General features: G+C 34.4%; 1 protein-coding gene across 4 annotated transcripts in view; it reads left to right on the top strand.

Annotated features, from left to right (window-relative positions):
• Positions 1–15,361, top strand: part of C4H11orf65 (chromosome 4 C11orf65 homolog) — a 38,393-nt gene extending 23,032 nt beyond the window's left edge. For all 4 annotated transcript variants that reach the window (XM_040285169.2, XM_005329113.5, XM_040285170.2 and 1 more), the window contains 6 exons: positions 4,170–4,223; positions 4,352–4,552; positions 5,531–5,661; positions 8,812–8,982; positions 12,278–12,333; positions 14,266–15,361. In XM_040285169.2, the coding sequence (XP_040141103.1) occupies positions 4,170–4,223; positions 4,352–4,552; positions 5,531–5,661; positions 8,812–8,982; positions 12,278–12,333; positions 14,266–14,417 (765 nt within the window). In that variant the 3' untranslated portion in view covers positions 14,418–15,361. The remainder of the gene's footprint in view (positions 1–4,169; positions 4,224–4,351; positions 4,553–5,530; positions 5,662–8,811; positions 8,983–12,277; positions 12,334–14,265) is intronic.
• The last annotated feature ends 4,988 nt before the right edge of the window (positions 15,362–20,349 follow it).

Below are 20,349 nucleotides of genomic sequence, written 5' to 3'. Positions count from 1 at the left end.
ATAGATATCTTTTTGCCCATTTTTAAATCAAGTTTTTCATTTTCTCATTTTAGAATTTTTAGAGTTCTTCTCATGTTTTCAATACCAGTCCTTTATTAGATATATGTTTTGAAAATATTTTTTCCCTAGTCTATGGGTCGTCTTTTCATACTATTTGTAATCTTCACAGAGTAGAACTTAATTTTAAATTTTACTAAGGTTCATCTATAATATTTTCTTCCACATGTCATAACTTTGGTGTTGTATCTTAAAAAAAATTGTCACCCAACCCAATTCATTTAGATTTTTTCTTAATATTTTATAAGATTTGTATCATATTCCTTTATTCCTCCAGTTGCATTACCACTTTTTAAGTTATTGATTTATTCTAATTTGTTATACATGATGGCAGAATGCAATTCATTTCATATTACATATATAGAGCACAATTTCTCAAGTCATTGATTGTATACAAAGTATTTTCACACCATTTGAGTTTTCATACATGTTTTAGGGTAATGATGTCTAATTCATTCCACCTTCATTCCTACCCCATTGCCCCCTCCTTTCCCCTCCCTCTCCTTTGCCCTATCTGAATTTTCTCCATTCCTCGCATATCTCCCCCATAAGGCCATTATGAGTCAGCATCCTCATATCAAAGAAAACATTCAGCCTTTGTTTTGGGGGGATTGGCTTGCTTCACTTAGCATTATAGTCTCCAATTTCATCCATTTACCTGCAAATGCCATGATTTTATTCTCTTTAATGCTGAGTAATGTTCTATTTGTGTATATATACCAAAGTTTCCCTATCCATTCATCTACTGAATGGCATCTAGGTTAGTTCCATAATTTAGCTATTGTGAATTGCACCACCATTTATTGAAGACATATTTTCTCCGAGGAATTACTTTTTCTTGTTTTTCAACAATCAGTTGACTGTACTTATGCAGGTCTATTTCTGGGCTTTCTCTTCTGCTCCATTCATGTATTTGTTTGTCTTCTCACCAATATCACATTGTCTTGATTGCTTTTGCTTAATAGCAAGTCTTGTGATATTGGGTAGTGTCAGTTCTCTAACTTTGTTATCTTTTACTATTGCTGTGACAGTCCTCATGCCCCAGCCTCCCAAGTAACTGTTTGTTTGTTTCCTAGCTTTTTTTAAAAATTTTTTTAGTTGTTGATGAACCTTTATTTTTTTAAAATTTATTTGCATGTGGTACCTCGAATCGAACCCAGTGCCTCATGCATGCTAGTCAAGCGCTCTACCACAGAGCCGCAATCCCAGCCCCCTTTTCTAGCTTTTTAAGATGGAACATTAGATTATTGATTTCAGATCTTTCTTGTTTTCAACATATGAATTCAATGCTATAAATTTTCTTCTAAGCATTGTTTTTGCTATATTTTGAAAAATTTGATAAGTTCTTTTTTCACTTAGTTCTAAGTACTTTCTAGTTTTTATTATTGTATTGTAGACTTCTCATTGAACATATTTTTTTATTTATAATACCCAGTGTTTGGTATTTTCCTCTTGTCTTTCTATTGCTGATCTTAAACTTATTAAGGTATGTTTCATGACTCAGATATAGTCTATCTTGGTATTTCTTCTGTATAAGCTTGAAAAGAATATTCTCAGGTATATTCTGCTGTTAGATGAAGTGTTATCAAGTAGATCTAGTCAATTATGGTGCTGCCACGGTCAACTGTGACCCTACTGATTTTCTGCCTACTGAATCTGTCATTTATTAGTAGAGGAGTATTGGTATCACCAGCTATAATAATGGATTCCTCTGTTTTTCTTTGTAGTTCCATCAATTTTTGCCTCATATAAGTTTATGCTCTGTTAGGTTTATACACATCAGGGATTTTTATGTCTTCTTAGAGAATTGACCACTTTATCATCATGTAATGCTTCTCTTTAACCCCCAAAGTTTTTCTTTTTTTTTTTTTAAAGAGAGAGAGAGAGAGAATTTATTTATTTATTTATTTACTTTTTGGCGGACACAATATCTTTGTTGGTATGTGGTGCTGAGGATCGAACCCGGGCCGCACGCATGCCAGGCGAGCGCGCTACCGCTTGAGCCACATCCCCAGCCCCCCCAAAGTTTTTCTTGCTCTTAATTCAATTGTTTTTTAAATTGGTATAGCTGCTCAGCTCTCATTTGATTGGTAGTATCATATATTGCCACAGCACAGTCTCTCAGCCTGGTTGTTAGTTCAGGAAAGACCAGCAAGGGGCAATAGGGGATTGAGAAACAAGAGGCACACACACAGAGAAAGCTGGGGCTAGGTGGGACATTACCCTCTGATAGAGGAATAATGACTCAGAGCTAGTACAGCACATTTTTTTAAAAAACATGTGAAACAGCATTCTTGATTGCTTCTTGGTCACATGGAAATGAGTACATTAAAAAGTTCACTGTGGGGCTGGCATTGTGGCTCAGCAGTAGAGTGCTTGCCTAGCATGTGCGAGGCCCTGGGTTCGATCCTCAGCACCACATAAAAATAAATAAATAAAATAAGTGTATAGTGTCCAACTACAACTAAAAAATAAATATTTTTTTAAAAAGTTCATTGTTAGTTTTGTTTTTGAAACATAAAAATTCCCTTCACTGCTCACCCAAATCACACAGACACTTTGTCTGTGATGCATCTTTTGTCTTTTCTGTAACTCTTTATTCATATCCCCATCAGCCTCTCTCTCTTTCTCTTTTATTTCTTTTCTTTTTTGTGATGCTGGGGATTGATTGAACTCAGGGCCTTGTATGTGCGAGGCAAACACTCTACCAACTGAGCTATATCCCCAGCCCCCCATCAGCTTCTCTTACCTGTGCTCTTACTTCATTCCAAACTTCCTTTCACCGTCTCTTAAGGTCTAGTGCATTTCTATTCCTGAACTAGCTTTTCTTTTTTTTTTTAATTTTTAAAAATTTATTCTAATTTGTTATATATGACAGCAGAATGCATTATAATTCATATTCACATATAGAGCTCAATTTTTCATATCTCTGGTTGTACACAAAGTAGAGTCACACCATTCGTGTCTTCATACATGTACTTAGGGTAATGATGTCCATCTCTTTTCACAGTCTTTCCTACTCCACTGCCCCTTCCCTTACCCTCCCTCCCATTTGCCTATCTAAAGTTCCCCCATTCCTCCCATGCTCCCTCCCCATCACTATTGAGTCAGCATTCTTATACCAGAGAAAACATTCAGCATTTGTTTTTTTAGAATTGGCTTACTTCGCTTAGCATTATATTCTCCATTTATTTACCTGCAAATGCCCTGATTTTATTCCCTTTTAATGCTGAATAATTTTTCATTGCCTATATATACCACATTTTCTTTATCCATTCCTCTGTTGAAGAGCATCTAAGTTGGTTCCACAGTTTAACTATTGTGAATTGTGCTGTTATGAACACTGATTTGGCTGTGTCCCTATAGTATGCTGTTTTTAAGTCCTTTGTGTATGGATGGAGTGGGATTGCTGGGTCAAAAGGTGGTTCCATTCCCAGTTTTCCAAGGAATCTCCATACTGTTTTCCATATTGGCTGCACCAATTTGCAGACCTACCAGCAATGTATGAATGTGCCTTTTCCCCCACATCCTTACCAAAACTTATTGTTGTTGGTATTCTTAATAGCTGCCATTCTGATTGCAGTGAGATGAAATCTTAGAGTAGTTTTGATTACATTTCTCTAATTGCTAGAGATGTTGAACAAAGCACTACAATGTAGAAAACCTATTATATGTAATACTTAAAATTTTTAAACCTGGGTTTTTGATTTAACAAAATCTAATTAGGAAAGATCATCTGGTGTTGAACTTGGGTTGACCAATCATCTTTCTTTTCTTGAATTTATAAAATAATATTTTATATGTAAATTATATATGACTTAATGATGACTTAATTTTTATGAATAATAAGTTGCTTGACTTTTATATTTGTATGTAGTATAGAAAGGAAATAGTTTGGTACCTTTTTTTATTCAGTTGTCATATAAGCTATTTTAGTTACTGGGTCTGTAAGAGATTATGTCTTTAGTTGGAAAAAAAACTAATTATTTGAGTTCTTTTCACCTGATCTAATTTGTAAGTAATCAATATCCAGCAACTATTTTAAAATAGTAGAATGAGAAGCAGCAAGATGATATATACAGAACATTGAAGAGTAATGTACTTTCTTATAGGCAGAACTTCTAGATGCTGCTGCTGGCATTCATGTACGATTCAGATTAGGTGGAGTAAGTACACATAAATCTTTAATAATTTTAAAGCACATTTTTGTAAAATTTAAAAGATGTAATTTTTAAAAATGATAATCATGTTTGTAATTGCATTACAATAATACTTTGAACTTTTCCATCTACAGATTAAATTTCCACCTGATATATACTATAAAATTTTTACTCACAGACATATTGAAGATTTGTGTGCTAACAGCCCTAGAGATTACACAAATCTTCCAGCAAACCATACATCACATAATAAAAATGATCATCTTCAAGAAGAGGATCATAGTGGCTGGTATCGTCGTATAGAAAACAATGGCTGGAGGCCTGTTTCTGATAGAGTAAGAAAAGAGAAATATTAGTAATTTTAAATTTTATACATTTAGATACTGTTTTCTCTTTGAATATTTTAAAAAATAATAATTGCTAGTAATTGATAAAATTTGCTTAAACTGTTCTAAGATTAATAATTCTAAGAGTAGCAATTTATCTCTTTTTCTTAACATTTACTTATACTTCTAGTAATCAGCTTTAATATTAGGCCATCTTTAGATATTCTCTGGAATTCAGATTATATATTTGGAATATAGATTATATATATTTTTATATACTAAGTATGAAACATGAAGTGTGAATTCATTCAACAGACTTTCTGTCAATCGTGCAAGCATTAGGCATACAGTGGTAAAAAGGTATGATTCTTCCCCTCAAATAGTTTGCTATTTTAATTGGGGAGACAGTTAAGTAAACAGGATATTTCAGTTCAGTGCAACAAGTATGTTCAGTACTTTAATAAAGGCAAATACATGGTGTTATGGGTGGTAGAAAATTCTGTTACATAGTGTGATTGGGCATGGGAGATGAGTTGGATGTGGGAAAGTAGGCAACTAGTTAGGAGAAAGTTTCATTCAGAGGAACCCATAGAGACTTAGGACAAAATAGAGGTATGTATCCCGAGTGTGCCTGGAGGGTTGATTAATCATTGAGGAATAGATTCATCAAAAGCCAACAGCACTAAGTGTAGTTCAGATCTGTTCATGTGAGTCGAGAAACACTCTTAGAATATGTCTACTTATTAACTTGCCAAATACAAAGTACTTTAGTCCATAAATACTTTGTTTTTCTATAGCATGTGCTTCTGAAAGGTCTATGTGTTTCTCACTGGTGACTTAATTGGAAATACCTTGAAAAGGTTTATCCTCTCTCCTGTTTCTATCTTGGTATATTCCTGATGAAGACAAAAAAGTTCTTATCTATAGCAAGAGAAATCCACAATCAGTATGTCAATAGTTTATATCTCAATTTTCATTTCTCAATAGTTTTGGATATCAGATGAAAAAGAAGTGATGGAAGGCAAAAAGAAAAGCGAGTTTCACTTTTCTAAACTGAAGAGAAGGCAAGATTTGGAAAAGAAAAGAAAAATTCGAAAAATAGAATGGATGAGGCATATGTAAGTAAATGAAATAGACCTACTAAAAACCTATATGATACTTTAGGAAATAACAGATTTGGGAAACTTAAACTACTTGATTTGGAGACTTTTAAAGGTATTACAATGGTGGCATTGCAGTATTGGCATAAAAGTAGACATCAATAGAATAGATTTAAGAAATGGACCCACACATATATTAATTGATTTTTCAATAAAGGTGCTCAGAGAATTTAATTGGGAAAAGATAGCTTTTTTGACAAATTAGATATTGAGATGCAGAAAAATGAAACTTGACTCTAGGTTATGTCTAAAATTAACTCAAGAGATCATAGATCTAAAGATAAGAGTAAAAGTCATAACATCTACAAGTAATCAAGGAGAAAATTTTAGTGACTTTAGTTCTGGCAAACATTTCTTAAACAGGACACAGAGGCATGAACTATAAATTAAAAAATATATATTAAACTGCATTCTTCAAATTTAAAAGCTTTTGTTCTTTGAACAACCTCTTACAAAAATAGAAATGTGAGGTAAAAATAATAGCAACATTTTACAAAATATATTTCTGAAAAAGTTCTTGAATCTAGAATTTTTTTTTTCGTACCAGGGATTGCACCTAGGGGCACTTGGCCACTGAGTTATCCCCAACCCTACTTTGTATTTTATTTAGAGACAGGGTCTCACTGAGTTGCTTAGCGCCTCACCATTGCTGAGGCTGGCTTTGAACTCGTGATCCTCCTGCCTCAGCCTTCTGAGCCACTGGGATATCAGGTGTGTGCCAACATGCCTGGCTAGAATATATTTTAAATTCTCAAAAGTAATGATAAGAAGACAATCTAATTTTATATGGACAAAAAATTAAACAAATACTTCACTGATGAAGATATAATGATAGCAAATTAGCAACTCATATAATGACTAACATCATTAGGCATGAGGGAAGTGCAAACTAAAATGATAATGAGTTGCCACCATATACACACCAGAATGGATAAAATAGTCTGCCATACCAGTATTTGGCAAGGGATACGGAGCATGTGCAAACTGGTGCAGCTAATTGGAAAACAGTCTGGCAGTTAAAAAAAAAAAAGTTAGTCAACACAGCTATTCTACTCCTAGGCATTTACCCAAGAGAAATCATAACAATGTTCACAAAAAGATTGAATGTGAATGTTCATAGCAGGTTTATTTGTAATAGCCCACAACTGGAAACAGTACAAGTGCTCATGAGTAGGTGAATGGATAAGCAAATATGTTACATCCACATGAGTGAATACCACTCAGCAATACAAAGGAACAGACTATTGATACACATAACCACATGGATCAATCTCAAAATTATGATGCTAAATAAAATGATGCTTAACAAAAAGAGTACATATTACATGGTTACATTTACATAAAATTCTAGATGTTAGAAACAAATCTAGAGTTACAAAGCAGATCAATAAATAGTTTGTTGGAAATGAGCAGGGAGGAAATAGGGAAAGATTACAAAAGGCAACAAGAAAACTTGGGGATGAGATGATGGATAGATTCAGTTTTTATTGTAGTGATGCATTTCTAAGCTGTATGCATGTCAAAACTGTAAATTGTGTAATTTAAATATGTGGTTCATTGTACATCTGTTATACCTCAATAAAGTTGTTAAATTAAAAAAAAAAATGTGCAGACAATTAGAAGATCTCCAAAGTGGCTCCGAAGTAGTTTTTCATCTCCTATAGTTGCAGTGTAAGTTAAGGCAAACCCAATTGCAAGGGTCACAGGATTACAGTGACTAAAGTACAACCAAGTGTTCAAAATTTATAGAGTAAAACATTTACAGTAGGCTAAGGTTAATTATTAAAGAAAGACATTTAAAAATAAATTCAGCATAGCCTAAGTGTACTGTGTTTATAATATCTATGTATAGTAATGTTATAGGGCTTCACATTCACTCAGCATATACTTACTCACCAAGTTCTGTTCATGGTACATGCCCTATACAAGTGTTCCATTTTAAATCTTTTCTTTCTCTTTAAAAATTTTTATAGTTGTAGATGGACAGAATACCTTTATTTTATTTGTTTATTTTTATGTGGCGCTGAGGCTCGAACCCAGTGTCTCACATATGCTATGCAAGTGCTCTGCCACTGAGCTCCAGCCCCAGCTCCATTTTAAATTGTTTATAGCATATTTTTACTGTATCTTTTCTATGTTTAGGTCCACAAATACTCACCTTTGTATTTCAGTTCCCTGCAGTAGTGGGTACAGTAACATGTAGTACAGGTTTATAGCCTAGAAGCAATATACTATACTTTATAGTCTTGGTGTGGCTTAAGTTTATGTAAGTACACTCTGTGATGTTTATGCGACAAAATTGACTAATGTCACATTTATTGTTGTTAAGCAATGCATGACTGTATTTCTATATTCTTGTTAAGGACTAATTTATACTTATTTTTGGTGGATATATTAATTCATGTGCTCAAATTAGTGTCAAAAAGAGGCTGGACTTAGAGTCAAGTTTAAATGCTGGCTTTCTACATATTTTCTACCTTCATGATTTTGAACAGTCTTTTAACTTATACAAGTCCCACTTTCTTTATCCAAAAAGTAAAATAAATAAATAATAACTGTCACAAATGACTGTCTTTTGAGAGAGAATTAAATAAAAAAATATATGAAAAGCACCTGGCATGAAGATATTGTTTGTCTTCACTAGATAATCTTCATCCTCTCCATTTCCTTTTTCCTCTTTATTTCCCTCTACCTACCTTTAGATTCATGGCTTTGTAGAAGGTACTCAATTCCTCCAGGCTTTATTACCTCACTGTTAACACAAGCCAGCTAGTTTTCTGGTCTCTAACATCCTTTCTACTCTATAATTCTATGACTCAGTGATTAAACAACTTAGTTTTTCTCTGTATCATAAAAAATGCAGCTTATTGGGTGATTTTTAAGTGAAGCCTCTTTGGTTTAGTGTGGTCAACTTCTTTTCCCCCACAAAAGATTCTATCATATAGATCTTAGTTTAGATGCAACTGGGTATATAGGATCAAAACTGTATTAATGTATACCCAGTTTTAATTTATATATATTGATATGTAACAACAATATATAACAATCATATCTGCTTGTTATGACCTACTGCAATGACTGACCTTTCTCTTCACTTCTTCTGTTTAGGTACTACACAGGGAGCCTCATGGCTAGGGCTACTCATTATGGCACTGTAAGCTTAATTCAAACAGCAACAAAAGGTCTAATGAAAAGTATTGAAGATGGGGGGATAGATTCTGTGATGGAATGGGAAGTAGATGAAGTACTGAAGTGGACCAATACACTCAACTTTGATGAGTAAGTACATATTGCTATTCTTGGAAAAGAAAGGCAGTCATATATTTTTTCTTTCTTTTCTTTTTTACTTCTTTTTTTAAAGATTTTTTTGTTTTAAATACCTTTATTTTATTTTATTTTTTTCGTGCTGAGGATTGAACCCAAGGCCTCGCACTTGCTAGGTGAGTACTCTACCACCGAGCCACAATCCCAGCCCTATTTTTCCTTTTTAACATTTCCTACTCCCATAGTGAGTCTTAGGGCCACAAACATAATCTTCCAAAAATTAGTATTATTTTTCTAAAGAAAAGCAGGAGAAATGAGGAATTTGGGATCCAAGAATTAAAGAAATTAGACTTAAGTGGTTTTTGTTTTGTTTTTATTCACATACTGCATTCTTATGCTTTAGTATAATTCTGTTTTGTTTGTACTTTGCAGTTTAGAAACAAGGCTAAGAACATGAAATTAATTATAAAAATTATATTGTCAATCTATATTCCCTATTTTTTCTGTGTGAGATATTAATAAGGTATAATTTTTCAGTAAAATGTTCTTTGAAAAACATTTTTAGAATTTTGTATAGTAAAATTTTTGAAATATTTAATATGATCACTAGGGACATGCAAATCAGAAGTATCACTTCGTACCTACTAGCATGACTATAAGTAAAACTATAGATAATAACAAGTGTTGGTGAGAGTGTGAGAAAACTGGAACACTTATATGCTGATACTGGAAACATGCAGTGTTGCACCCACTTTGGAAACAATCTGGAAGTTTCTCAGATGATTAAACATAAAGTTGTTAGCATGATCTAGCAATTTCATTCCAAGATAAATAAAATATATGTCCATGTAAAAACCTGCACATAAAGTTTCATAGGAACATTATTTTATAATAACAAAAAAGTGGAAACAACTCAAATGTCCATCACCTGATGGATACATGTGATAAATCCATATCATGTACTATTTTGTTAATAAAATAAATGAAGAATTGATATATCCTACAATATTGATGAAACTTTTAAGTGAAAGAAGCCAATCACAAAGGATTCCAATTATATGACATTTGCATGACATTAAATAATTCCATTTATATGACATTTCCAGAATAAGCAAACTTTTGAAGAAAGTAGATACTAGTGGTTACATAGGAGTAGGGAACTGGGGAGTTGAGAGAAAGTGGTTAGGAATGTGAGGTTTCTTGGGCTGGGGCTATAGCTTAGTTAGTAGAGTGCTTGCCTTACATGTACAGGCCCCGGGTTCAATCCCTAGAACCACCAAAAAAAGGAATGTGAGGTTTCTTTGGGGGGTTAAAGATAATGTTTGTAAATTGATTATGCAGATGGATGCACTACTCTGTGAATTTGTGAAAAGCCACTGAATTGCACACTTTAAATGGGTGAATGTATGGCATATGAATTACATCTCAAAAAAACCTGTTAATGTTCAATATATACTTACCTGCAATAAATAATGCAAATAATGTATAATAAAGACACTATCAATAAAGAAATGCAAGAAAGTAGGAGAAGTTAGCGGGAGATAAGAAAATGGGGTAGGAAAAAAATCAAGGTGTGGAGCACTGGAACATGAAAAAGACCAGAGGAAGCATAGAGGAGAAAAATGACCAAAGGAAAGATAAAATAATACAGAAGGGAAATAATTACAAAGAAAAAAAGAAAAACAGGAAAGTAAAAGAAAAAAGATATCGATGAGAAAGATATAGTTGTGTGCCATGCAACTACATTTTGATCAATGACCACATATAGGATAGAGGTCCCATAAGATTATAATGGAGCTCAAAAATTCCTATCACCTTGCCATGTCATAGCCATCATAGTGCAGTGCATTACTCACACATTTGTGGTGATGCTCATATTTACAAACTCCTTGTGTTTCTGGAGATATGGCTCAGTGGTTAAGCACTCCTGGGTTCAATCCCTGGAATCAAGGGGAAAAAATTAAAGGAAGAATCGATAGGTACTATGGAAAATTTTTTGCAGTTATATCATTAGAAATGCATACACACCTTGAACACATATTTATTGGTAAAAAAAACCAGTTTCTTTTCAAAGACTTTTGTGCTAGCATTTGTTATGACAAATGGATGTTCTCCTGGGATAAAAACCCTGCATGTCTTCAGATATAAATTATAACTATCAACTGAGTACATTATCATTTTGAAGGACAAAGCCAACTTTTACTCTTGGATTCAAGGAGCAACCATTAAAAGTACATTCTGCCAAGTATAAGCAGTACTGTCTACTAAGAGATCCTGAAAGGGGTTTATGCTACCTGTTGTTTTCCAGAATGCTTTAAGTGGCCAAGCAGTATCCCATATAAGGCCATAGAATAAAGTTAGTAGAGCAATAAAAGGAAGCAGTAATAAGAAGGAGCCAGCTATTATATCTTATTATTAATTCAATACTATTGGACAATATATACCTTTCTATAGCAAAAAAACTTTAGGAGTCAGAAGTAAAAATAATTCAAATATTTAAATACTTGGAACATCAGAGTGTTTTGTTATGTGACAATTCTAATCTTCCTCATTTTTTCTCTGCCATCTCCCTTTCAGTACTTGCTTTGGCTAACTTCTTACTGATTTATGGGTAAGACTGGGTGCATTTGAAAGGAAGGAGGCTTAGAAAAGGAGATATAAGGCCTAAGATGAAATAAGTCTCAGGAAATCTGCCTTAGAACTTCTGCTCATCTTCACAGCTCATCACATGTGTTCTTCCTATTTTATCTCTTCTCTGGTTACCATGGTCTCACTATTTCAGCCTCCGTTTAGGAAGCTGAAGAGTTAGCTGCATTTGCCCAACTTGAATATTACGTTTTATATTTTATGGATACTGCAAAGACAGCACTATTGTTTAAATCATAAACAATGTAGTTTAAATTTCCTCTAAAATATCAGAAACAGGTCTGGCAATCCAAAACTAAGGAGAATGTTTCTATTGGCTTTTCCGTCTGAGGGTTTTCTGCTATACTTCAAATTTAGAAATTATTAGCTACTAACTTAGTAGGTACTCACTGAGGATCTTGCAGGAATGAAACAGGATAAAATGAGACAGGAACTGGGGGGAAGGCAAAAGGATACTACTGTGACATATGGTAGGCCCCATTTTTATACCTCCTTCATCCCCTTGTCTTGGTGATTGCCTTAGGTACATGTGAGCTACTAAGATATAGGAAAGTCCTAAGAATTTAACATTGAGACTATTGTTATAATTAATCTAAGCATGTACTAATGAATTAACTTTTTGCTTCCTAATCAATTTCATTTAATGTCCATATAACATGCTTAGGTATATTGCAAACTGGAAGGAAATTGCAACAAGCAACTCTTCAGTTAACTATAAAGGTAGGTGATTTTTAGCAATACTTTTCGGAAATTCTCATGAACTATAATTATACATTTCACATATGTAAACATTTCTAAATATCCAAAATTTCAGTAACCTACACAATATATAGATATAACTTTTAGCAAGGCCCTAAGCAACTTAACAAGACCCCATCTCAAATTTTTTTTTTTGAGGGGGGGTACTGAGGATTGAACTCAGGGGCACTTAACCACTAAGCCACATCCCCAGCCCTATTTTGTATTTTATTTAGACAGAAGATCTCACTGAGTTGCTTAACACATTGCTTTTGCTGAGGCTGGCTTTGAACTTGAGATCTTCCTGCCTCAGCCTCCCGAGCCACTGGGATTACAGGTGTGTACCTGGCTCAAAATTTTTTATAAAAACATTTAAAAAGGGCTATTATTGCTGAAACTATGAGATACAACTTAAAAAGACACACACACACACACACTTTATTCAATCCTAAACAAACTAGAAAATTTCATTCTATTCCCAAATAACAGTCTTACATATAAAGGTAAAAATGATTCCTCCTATTCTTTAGCAATTGCATTGTAGAAGTGCCATCTTAAAAGTGCTTTATAAAAGAAACTCATTTGGTTTTCAAAACAATCCAACCAAACAGGTTCTATTGTTTGCATTTACAGAGAAGCAAACAAGGAGGTGCTATGATTTGTTTGAGGAAACACAATTTGTGTGAGGGCCAGGATTTTAACTGAAGCAGGTTAGCTAAGAATTCATGCTTTTAAACATGACCACACTCTGCTGCCTTACATTGTCTTCTACCACAAAAAAAAGCCTAAACTGATCATGGCCTTGCCTCTGACTGTGGCCTAGCCTTCCACTTGTACATGCTCCCCCTCTTGCTCCTCACTGTTTTCATGCCTGTACCTCAAACACGTGATGCAATTTTCACTTTGGAGGATTAATCGTTGATGGTCTTCTAGAGCTCAGTTTAGGTAACCTTCTTCACTAGAGGGCAGAGTGTTGTCTATTCTCTTTGCAACAGAAATCCCAATGTGTAACTCTTAGTAGGTTCTTACTGGCAGATCAAAGAATATAAAGGAATGGAAGGTACAAAAAGAAACAATATAAATTACTGAGTTATAAAGATCACCATGAAAGAAAAGATACAAGATAGTAGTTAGAAGGAGCACAAGAACAAGAAAAAATTATTTCTCATAGTGGAGATTTGCATCACTGAAGCCAGTGAAGATGATGAATTGAAGATATTGGCATTAGAGAAGAACGTGTGCCACCTCTTCAAGAAGCAGGTCAAATCCAGAACAGATATGGGAATTTCAGCTCTGCAGAAGAAAAAAGGCATCTGTTCATTTGTGAATAAAGAACTATTAGCTAATAGTTAATTACAGAAAACTAAATGACAAACATTAGGAAAACTTCTTTACACGCACCATCACATTTAATTCCCTCTTTATTAGGATGAGGTATGTGTTATTATATCCCAACTTTCAGATGACACTGAGACTTAAAGAACTTTAATAATTACCCCAAATCAAACAGCTAGTTATTAGATCAAACTTCACTCAATCTCAGGTCCTGCAGAACAATAATATATGGTGGTAAAAATAGGATGAATTCAGAAATTTGGGGCAGAAATTTATGATTTCAGTTAAACAACATATAAAGAAAGGTATCTACTCTGGGTGGGTTGTGGATCAGTGGTAGAGTGCTTGTCTCACATGTGTGAGGCACTGGATTCAATTCTCAGCACTACATATAAGTAAATGAATAAAATAAAGGTCCATCAACACTAAAATTGTGTGTGTGTATATATATATATATATATGATATCTATTCTGAGTGGTGAAAAGGGATATGGAATAGATCTTACCTGGCCATAGTATCATATTAAATGAATCTACCTTATCATATTTAGCATCTAATCATTTGTCATTTCTCTTTAGGTTTCAGGTTTGAGCAAGAACAGAAAGATACACGCAACGCTGAAGATAGATTGGAGGTGCACATGGAAACACCATATGATTATTTTTATGGCAATATTTATGAAAACCCAAATTTTACTAGAGTAACACCTGATTCCACTTATGAAATGTAAACATAAATACATTATTTTATTTTCTCAGGTTATGGTCCTTTAAGCCCTGCATTTACCAGTTACAGTTGAGAGAACTTACTCTGACTGAAGCAGCTTGTATGTCTATTCTCAGCATAGAATCTACCCCAGTTAAGAATCGAAGATTAAACAGAAATAACATTAGACTGCATACAGTGGTCAAGAAAAATACAGAAATCAGTTCTAGAATGCTGATAAACCATAATTCTAACAGTCATGCATAAGATACTACATTTAGATATAAAAAGTAATCAGATTATTTTCCTCCTTTGAAGCCTTCAGGGAAATCATGTAAGGTCATATCTAAATGGCTTTGCTTTTTCCATTTCCTCTCCGACTTTCCCTTATTCTTTTATTTCTTCACTAAATCTTAAAAATTCACATAATAATTAAACATATTTATGGTATACAGTATATTTCAACATGTGTATATAATATTTACAGACCAAATCAGGGTAACATTTACATCTCTTTATAATTTGTTTGGAGGTTTTGGGCTTCTCCTAGTTTTTCATAAAATATATAATAGGTTATTGTGAGCTATAGTTATCCCACTGTGCTGAAGAACACTAGAATGTCTTCACTATTTTTATTTTGGTACCTGTTATTCAGTTCCCTTAAACAATCTACTCCCCACCCTTCCAACCCTCTGCTATCTGATACTCTATGTTTAGACTTATTATTTTTTGCATCCACATGGGAACATATGGCATTTGTCTTCCTGTATCTGAATTATCTCACTTAAGAGATTCTAGCTCCTTCCATTTTTCTGCAAATGGCAGGATTTCATTTTTTATGGCTGAATAATATTCCATATGCATATATGCCACATTTTCATTTTCCATTCATATGTTGATGGATACCAAGGCTGATTAAATATCTTGGCTCTCGTGAACAGTGCTGCAATAAATGTGGGAGTGCAGGCATTTCTTTGATATACTGAATTCATTTTTTTGGTATGTATACCCAGAAGTGGGATAGCTGGATCACATGATACATTTATTTTTAATCTTTTGAGAAACATCTAAATTGTTCTCCATATGGCCATGCTAATTTGCATTCGCACCAATAGTATATAAGAGTTTTTTTTTCCTCATATCCATGTCAGTACCTATCATTTATTATTTATAATAGTCATTCTAACTGGAGTGAGATGTATCTCATTGTAGTTTTGATTTGCATTTACCTGATGGCTAATGATACTTAACATTTTTTTTCAAGTATTTGAATTTCTTTTGAGAAGTGTCTAGTTGGATCATTTCTCCATTTTGTAATTGGATTGCTGTTTCTTTTTAAGTTTTGTGAGCTTCTTAATATTCTAGATATTAACATTTTGTCAGTGAATAATGGGCAAATATTTTCTTCCATTCTGTAGGCTGTCTATTCACTGTTTCTTTTGCTGTGCAGAAGCTTTTTAATTTGTTCTAATTCTATTTGTCAATTTTTGCTTTGGCTTCTGTGTTTTTGAGGTCCTATCTAAAAAGTCATTGTCTTTACCTTTGTCTAACACATTTCTTGTTTCTTCTAGTGGTTTCACAATTTCATCTTATATTTCTTTGGTCCACTTTGAGTTGATTTTAGTATAAGGTGAAAGTGGATCAAATTTTGATTTTCTGCATATGAATATACAGTTTTCCCTGTATTATGGGGAATAATGAAGAAACTGTCTTTTCTCCAATATGTTTTTGGCACATTTATCAAGAACTGGTCAACTGTAGGTGCACAGGTTTGTTTCTGGGATCATGCAGTTTTGGTTATTATAGCTCTGTAGTATATCTTGAAGTTAGTTATTTCAGTTGCTCTAGTTTTGTTCTTTTTGGTCAAGATTGCTTTGGCTATTTAGAGTTTTTTTGTGGTTTCATATGAATTTTGTTATTCTTATTCTGTAAATAATTTCATTAGTATTTTAATAGGGATTACATTGAATCTTTAAAATTATTTTGGGTAGTGTTATGGTTCAGCTCTTGTATATACCCCAAAGGCCTGTGTTAAAGGCATAGTCCCAAGCCCCAGGCACCTTTGGGAAGTGGTGAAATCTTTAAGAGATGGGACCTGATGGAAAGAAATCAGGGATACACTCTTAGAGGGCAAATTAAGACCTCCAGACCCTCCCTCTCTTTTTGCTTCCTGGCCACAAAGTAAGTAGTTTTTCTCTGCTATGGGCTGTTCCACTGTAGGCCCAAAGCAAAGATGCTAAGAAGGCATGGACTGAAACTCTAAGCCAAAGTAAAATTTTCCTCCTTTAAGTTGATTATCTCAGGTATTTTGTCACAGAGACAAAAAGACCAACACAGAAAAGTTGTTATGGAGAAGTGGGGTCAGTGCTATGACTATACTTGACAGTGTGGTTCAGAAACCTTTGGAATTGGTTTGTGGGAACAGATTGGAGAGGAGGTAGCCAGAGAATGCCTAGAATGATAAGCAGAGCTGAACTGGTAACTTTAATGGGAGAGTTCAGAAGACCTGAATGCTGGACAGTAAATGCTGTGCTGATGAGGTTTCAGAAAGAGAAACGGAATTCTATTTGAGAATTAGACTAGAGACCAGTCATGTTATGCTCTGGCAAAAAATGTGTCTATATTTTGTCCATGCCCTGAGATTTAGTGGGAGTTTAAGTTTAAAGGTGACAGACTGATTTATCTGGCAGAGACAATTTTAAGGCAGCACAGAATTCAGGAAGAGGTATGGGTATTGCTGGCTGCCTTTAGTCAAAATTGTGGTGATAATTAGGAACAAAAAACAAAGCTGAAATATTTGGGGAAACTTGCATTTGATTCAGAAAAGGAACATGTTTACATTTGTAGCCAAGGAGAGTGCAGATTCCCAGAGGAATAAGTGCCATTAAAAAGGAGGCAAGCTGGGCGCAGTGGCACACACCTGTAATCCCAGCAGCTTGGGAGGCTGAGGCAGGAGGATCATGAGTTCAAAGCTAGCCTCAGCAACAGGGAGGCGCTAAGCAACTCAGTGAGACCCTGTCTCTAAATAAAATACAAAATAGGGCTGGGGATGTGGCTAAGTGGTGGAGTGCCCCTGAGTTCAATCTCCGGTACACCGCCCCCCAACCAAAAAAAAAAAAAAAAAAAGCTAAATACCTTGAACTAGAACAAGAAGAAGCCTTAAGGGGATCTCAGAAATCAACAAGAGTCCACCCATTGCAGGCTTAAGTGGGTAAAAGTGTATACTCATTTCAAAGGTTTTATCTTTAAGAATGAGCCCTGGGGTGCCCTGCTAGCACAGGGCCCCCTAGGAAATCGTTTCCCTTGGCTGTTTCTCTGTGTTTGGCATTCCAGGAACTCAGGGTCGGTGCAGCTATGGCCCAAGTGGGCTCAGCTACTGTTCACCTCGGTGGCAGATCTTGGCATTTTCTATTTAAATGCTGTTGTTGCAGGCATGCAGAATGCAAGAGTTGTAGGGTCATGAAGCCTTCACAGATTTAAAATCCGGGAGGCCAGGTGGTATGTGACAGGGTCAAGAGTCCCTGGAAGCAGCCCCTAAAAAGGCAATGTATGAAGCTATGAAAATGAAGCTGATGATGCAGTGGAGACCCCAGGAAGTTAGAGATGCAAAGAACACGGAATGCTTACCAGACAGTCACAGGCACTGAGCAGAGGCAGCCCAGGAAAGTTGACATGTCTTAAATGCTTGATCCCCAGCTGCTGGTGGTGTTGTGAAGTTTGTGAAGTAGAGAACCTTTAGGAGGTGGGTCTAATAGAATGAGGTCATCAGGGGAATGCTTTTGAACTGGCAATTTGGAACCCCAGAATCTTCCTCTCCCCTTTTGCTTCCTGGCTACCATGAAGTGAGTTTTCCTCTGCCACACACATCTGCCAACTTGGGTTGCCTCATTACAGGGTCAAGCAATGGGGCCAAACAATTGTGAACTGAAACCTGTCCAACTATGAGCGAAATAAACCTTTTCTCTTTTAAACAGATTATATTGAGTATCTTGTAACAGAGACAAAAAGCTGACTAAAACAAGTAGTACGGACATTTTAACAACATTAATTCTTCCAACCCCTGAATATGGATGGTTAGTCCTGTTTTTTGTTTTCTTCTTTTCATCAATGTTTTGCATTTTTCATGTTAAAAAGTTTTTCACATCCTGTCTTAAATTTATTCCTAGGCATTTTAATTTTTTAAGTAACTCTTTTGCATGGGACAGCTTAATGATAGTTCCTTAGATTTTTCAATATAAGGGTAATTTGATTTCCTTTCTTATTATTTGTATCCCCTCTATTTGTCTTGCCACTTGCTCTGGCTAATACTTCCATTACTATATTGAATAAGAGTTGTGGGAGTGTACATTCCTATCCCAGGAAATGCTTTCAGATTTTCCCCATTTAATGTGATGCTGGCTGTGGACCTGTAATATATATCCTTTATTACATTTAAAAATGTTCCTTCTATACTTAATTGGTTGAGTTTTTGTTGTGAAGGGATGTTGAACTTTATCAATTATTTTTATTCATCTGTTGAGAATATCATATGATTTTTGTCTTAAACTCTACTTATGACGGGTTAAATTTATTGATTTGCTCATTGAACCATCCTTGCATCCCTGGAATGAAACCAACTTAATCATAATGTACAATCTTCTTAATGTGTTTTTGAGTATGATTTGCTAACATTTCATTGGGGATTTTTGTATATATGTTCATCAAGGATATGGTCTGTAGTTTTCATTTCTTGATGTGTCCTTATCTGGTTTTGGTATCAGGGTAATACTGGCTTCATAGAATGCATTTGGAAGTGTTCATACACACTCCTTTTTTTATTTCATGGAATAATTTGAGGAGCGGGAGCATTAGCTCTTCTTTAAAGGTCTGATAAAATTCAGCTGGCCCTGGATTTCTTTTTTGGAGGGTCTATGTTTTCTCTTTTTATTACTGTTTCAATCTCATTGCTTGCTACTGGTCTGTTCAGGTTTATCATATCCTCTCAGTTCAATTTTGTTAAGTCATTATGTATCTAGAAACTTGTCCATTTCTTATAGATTTTCCAATTTACTAGAGGATGAACTTTAAAAATAGTCTCTAATGATTCTCTGGATTTCAGTGATATCTGTGGTGCTATCTCCCTTTTCATCTCTAATTTTATTAATTTGGGTCTTTTGTTTAGTCTGGATAAGGTTTTATCAATATGTTTCTTTTCAAAGAAAACTGTTTTCTTTGCTCTTTTATATTTTTTATTCTCAATTTCATTACTTTTAGCTCTGATCTTAATTATTTCCTGTCTTCTACTGATTTTGCAGTTAGTCTTTAAAAATTCTAATATTCCATGTGTTCAGATTTTGAGTTATGGAGAGGTTCTTCTTTTGGTCTTGTATTTTTGGGGTTCTAAATGCCTCCTGTATTTGTACATCCACCTCATTCCCAAGGCTTGGACATTTTTCTGTTATTTCACTGAACAGTTAATCAATGCCATTAGCACAAATTTCTATTTCTTCCTTCATAATGATTCTAAGATTGGAATTCTAAATGTCCCAGAATTTTGTATATTCTGATCATAGTTTATTGGTTTTTTTTCTTTAATACTGTCTGAATATGCAAGACTGGCTAATCTGTCCTTAAGCTCTGAGATACTATCTTCTACTTGATCTAAGATATTCAACTGAATATATTACTGTTTTTCATTTCCAAGATTTCCTTGGTTCTTTTTCAGAATCTCTTGAAATATTTTTTTCCCACAGCTTGTATTTTTCCTTTTGTTCATTTTAGATCTTTGTTTAATTCATTAATCATTTGAACAATCAGCTTTCTGAATTTTTTTTGGCCAGAATTTCATTCACTTTAATATTTGTGGATTCAGTTGTTGGGAAGTTATAAACTTTTGGCAGTATCTGCTCTGTTTTCTCAGTATGTTCTTATATTTGTGCATCTATTGGGATGGATTTTTCTTCCTCGTTTATGTGAGG

The sequence above is a fragment of the Ictidomys tridecemlineatus genome, chromosome 4 (assembly GCF_052094955.1).
Source record: "Ictidomys tridecemlineatus isolate mIctTri1 chromosome 4, mIctTri1.hap1, whole genome shotgun sequence".
NCBI lineage: Eukaryota > Metazoa > Chordata > Mammalia > Rodentia > Sciuridae > Ictidomys > Ictidomys tridecemlineatus.
The sequence above is the reverse complement of the archived record's forward strand: the minus strand, read 5'-3'. Positions and strand labels throughout refer to the sequence as shown.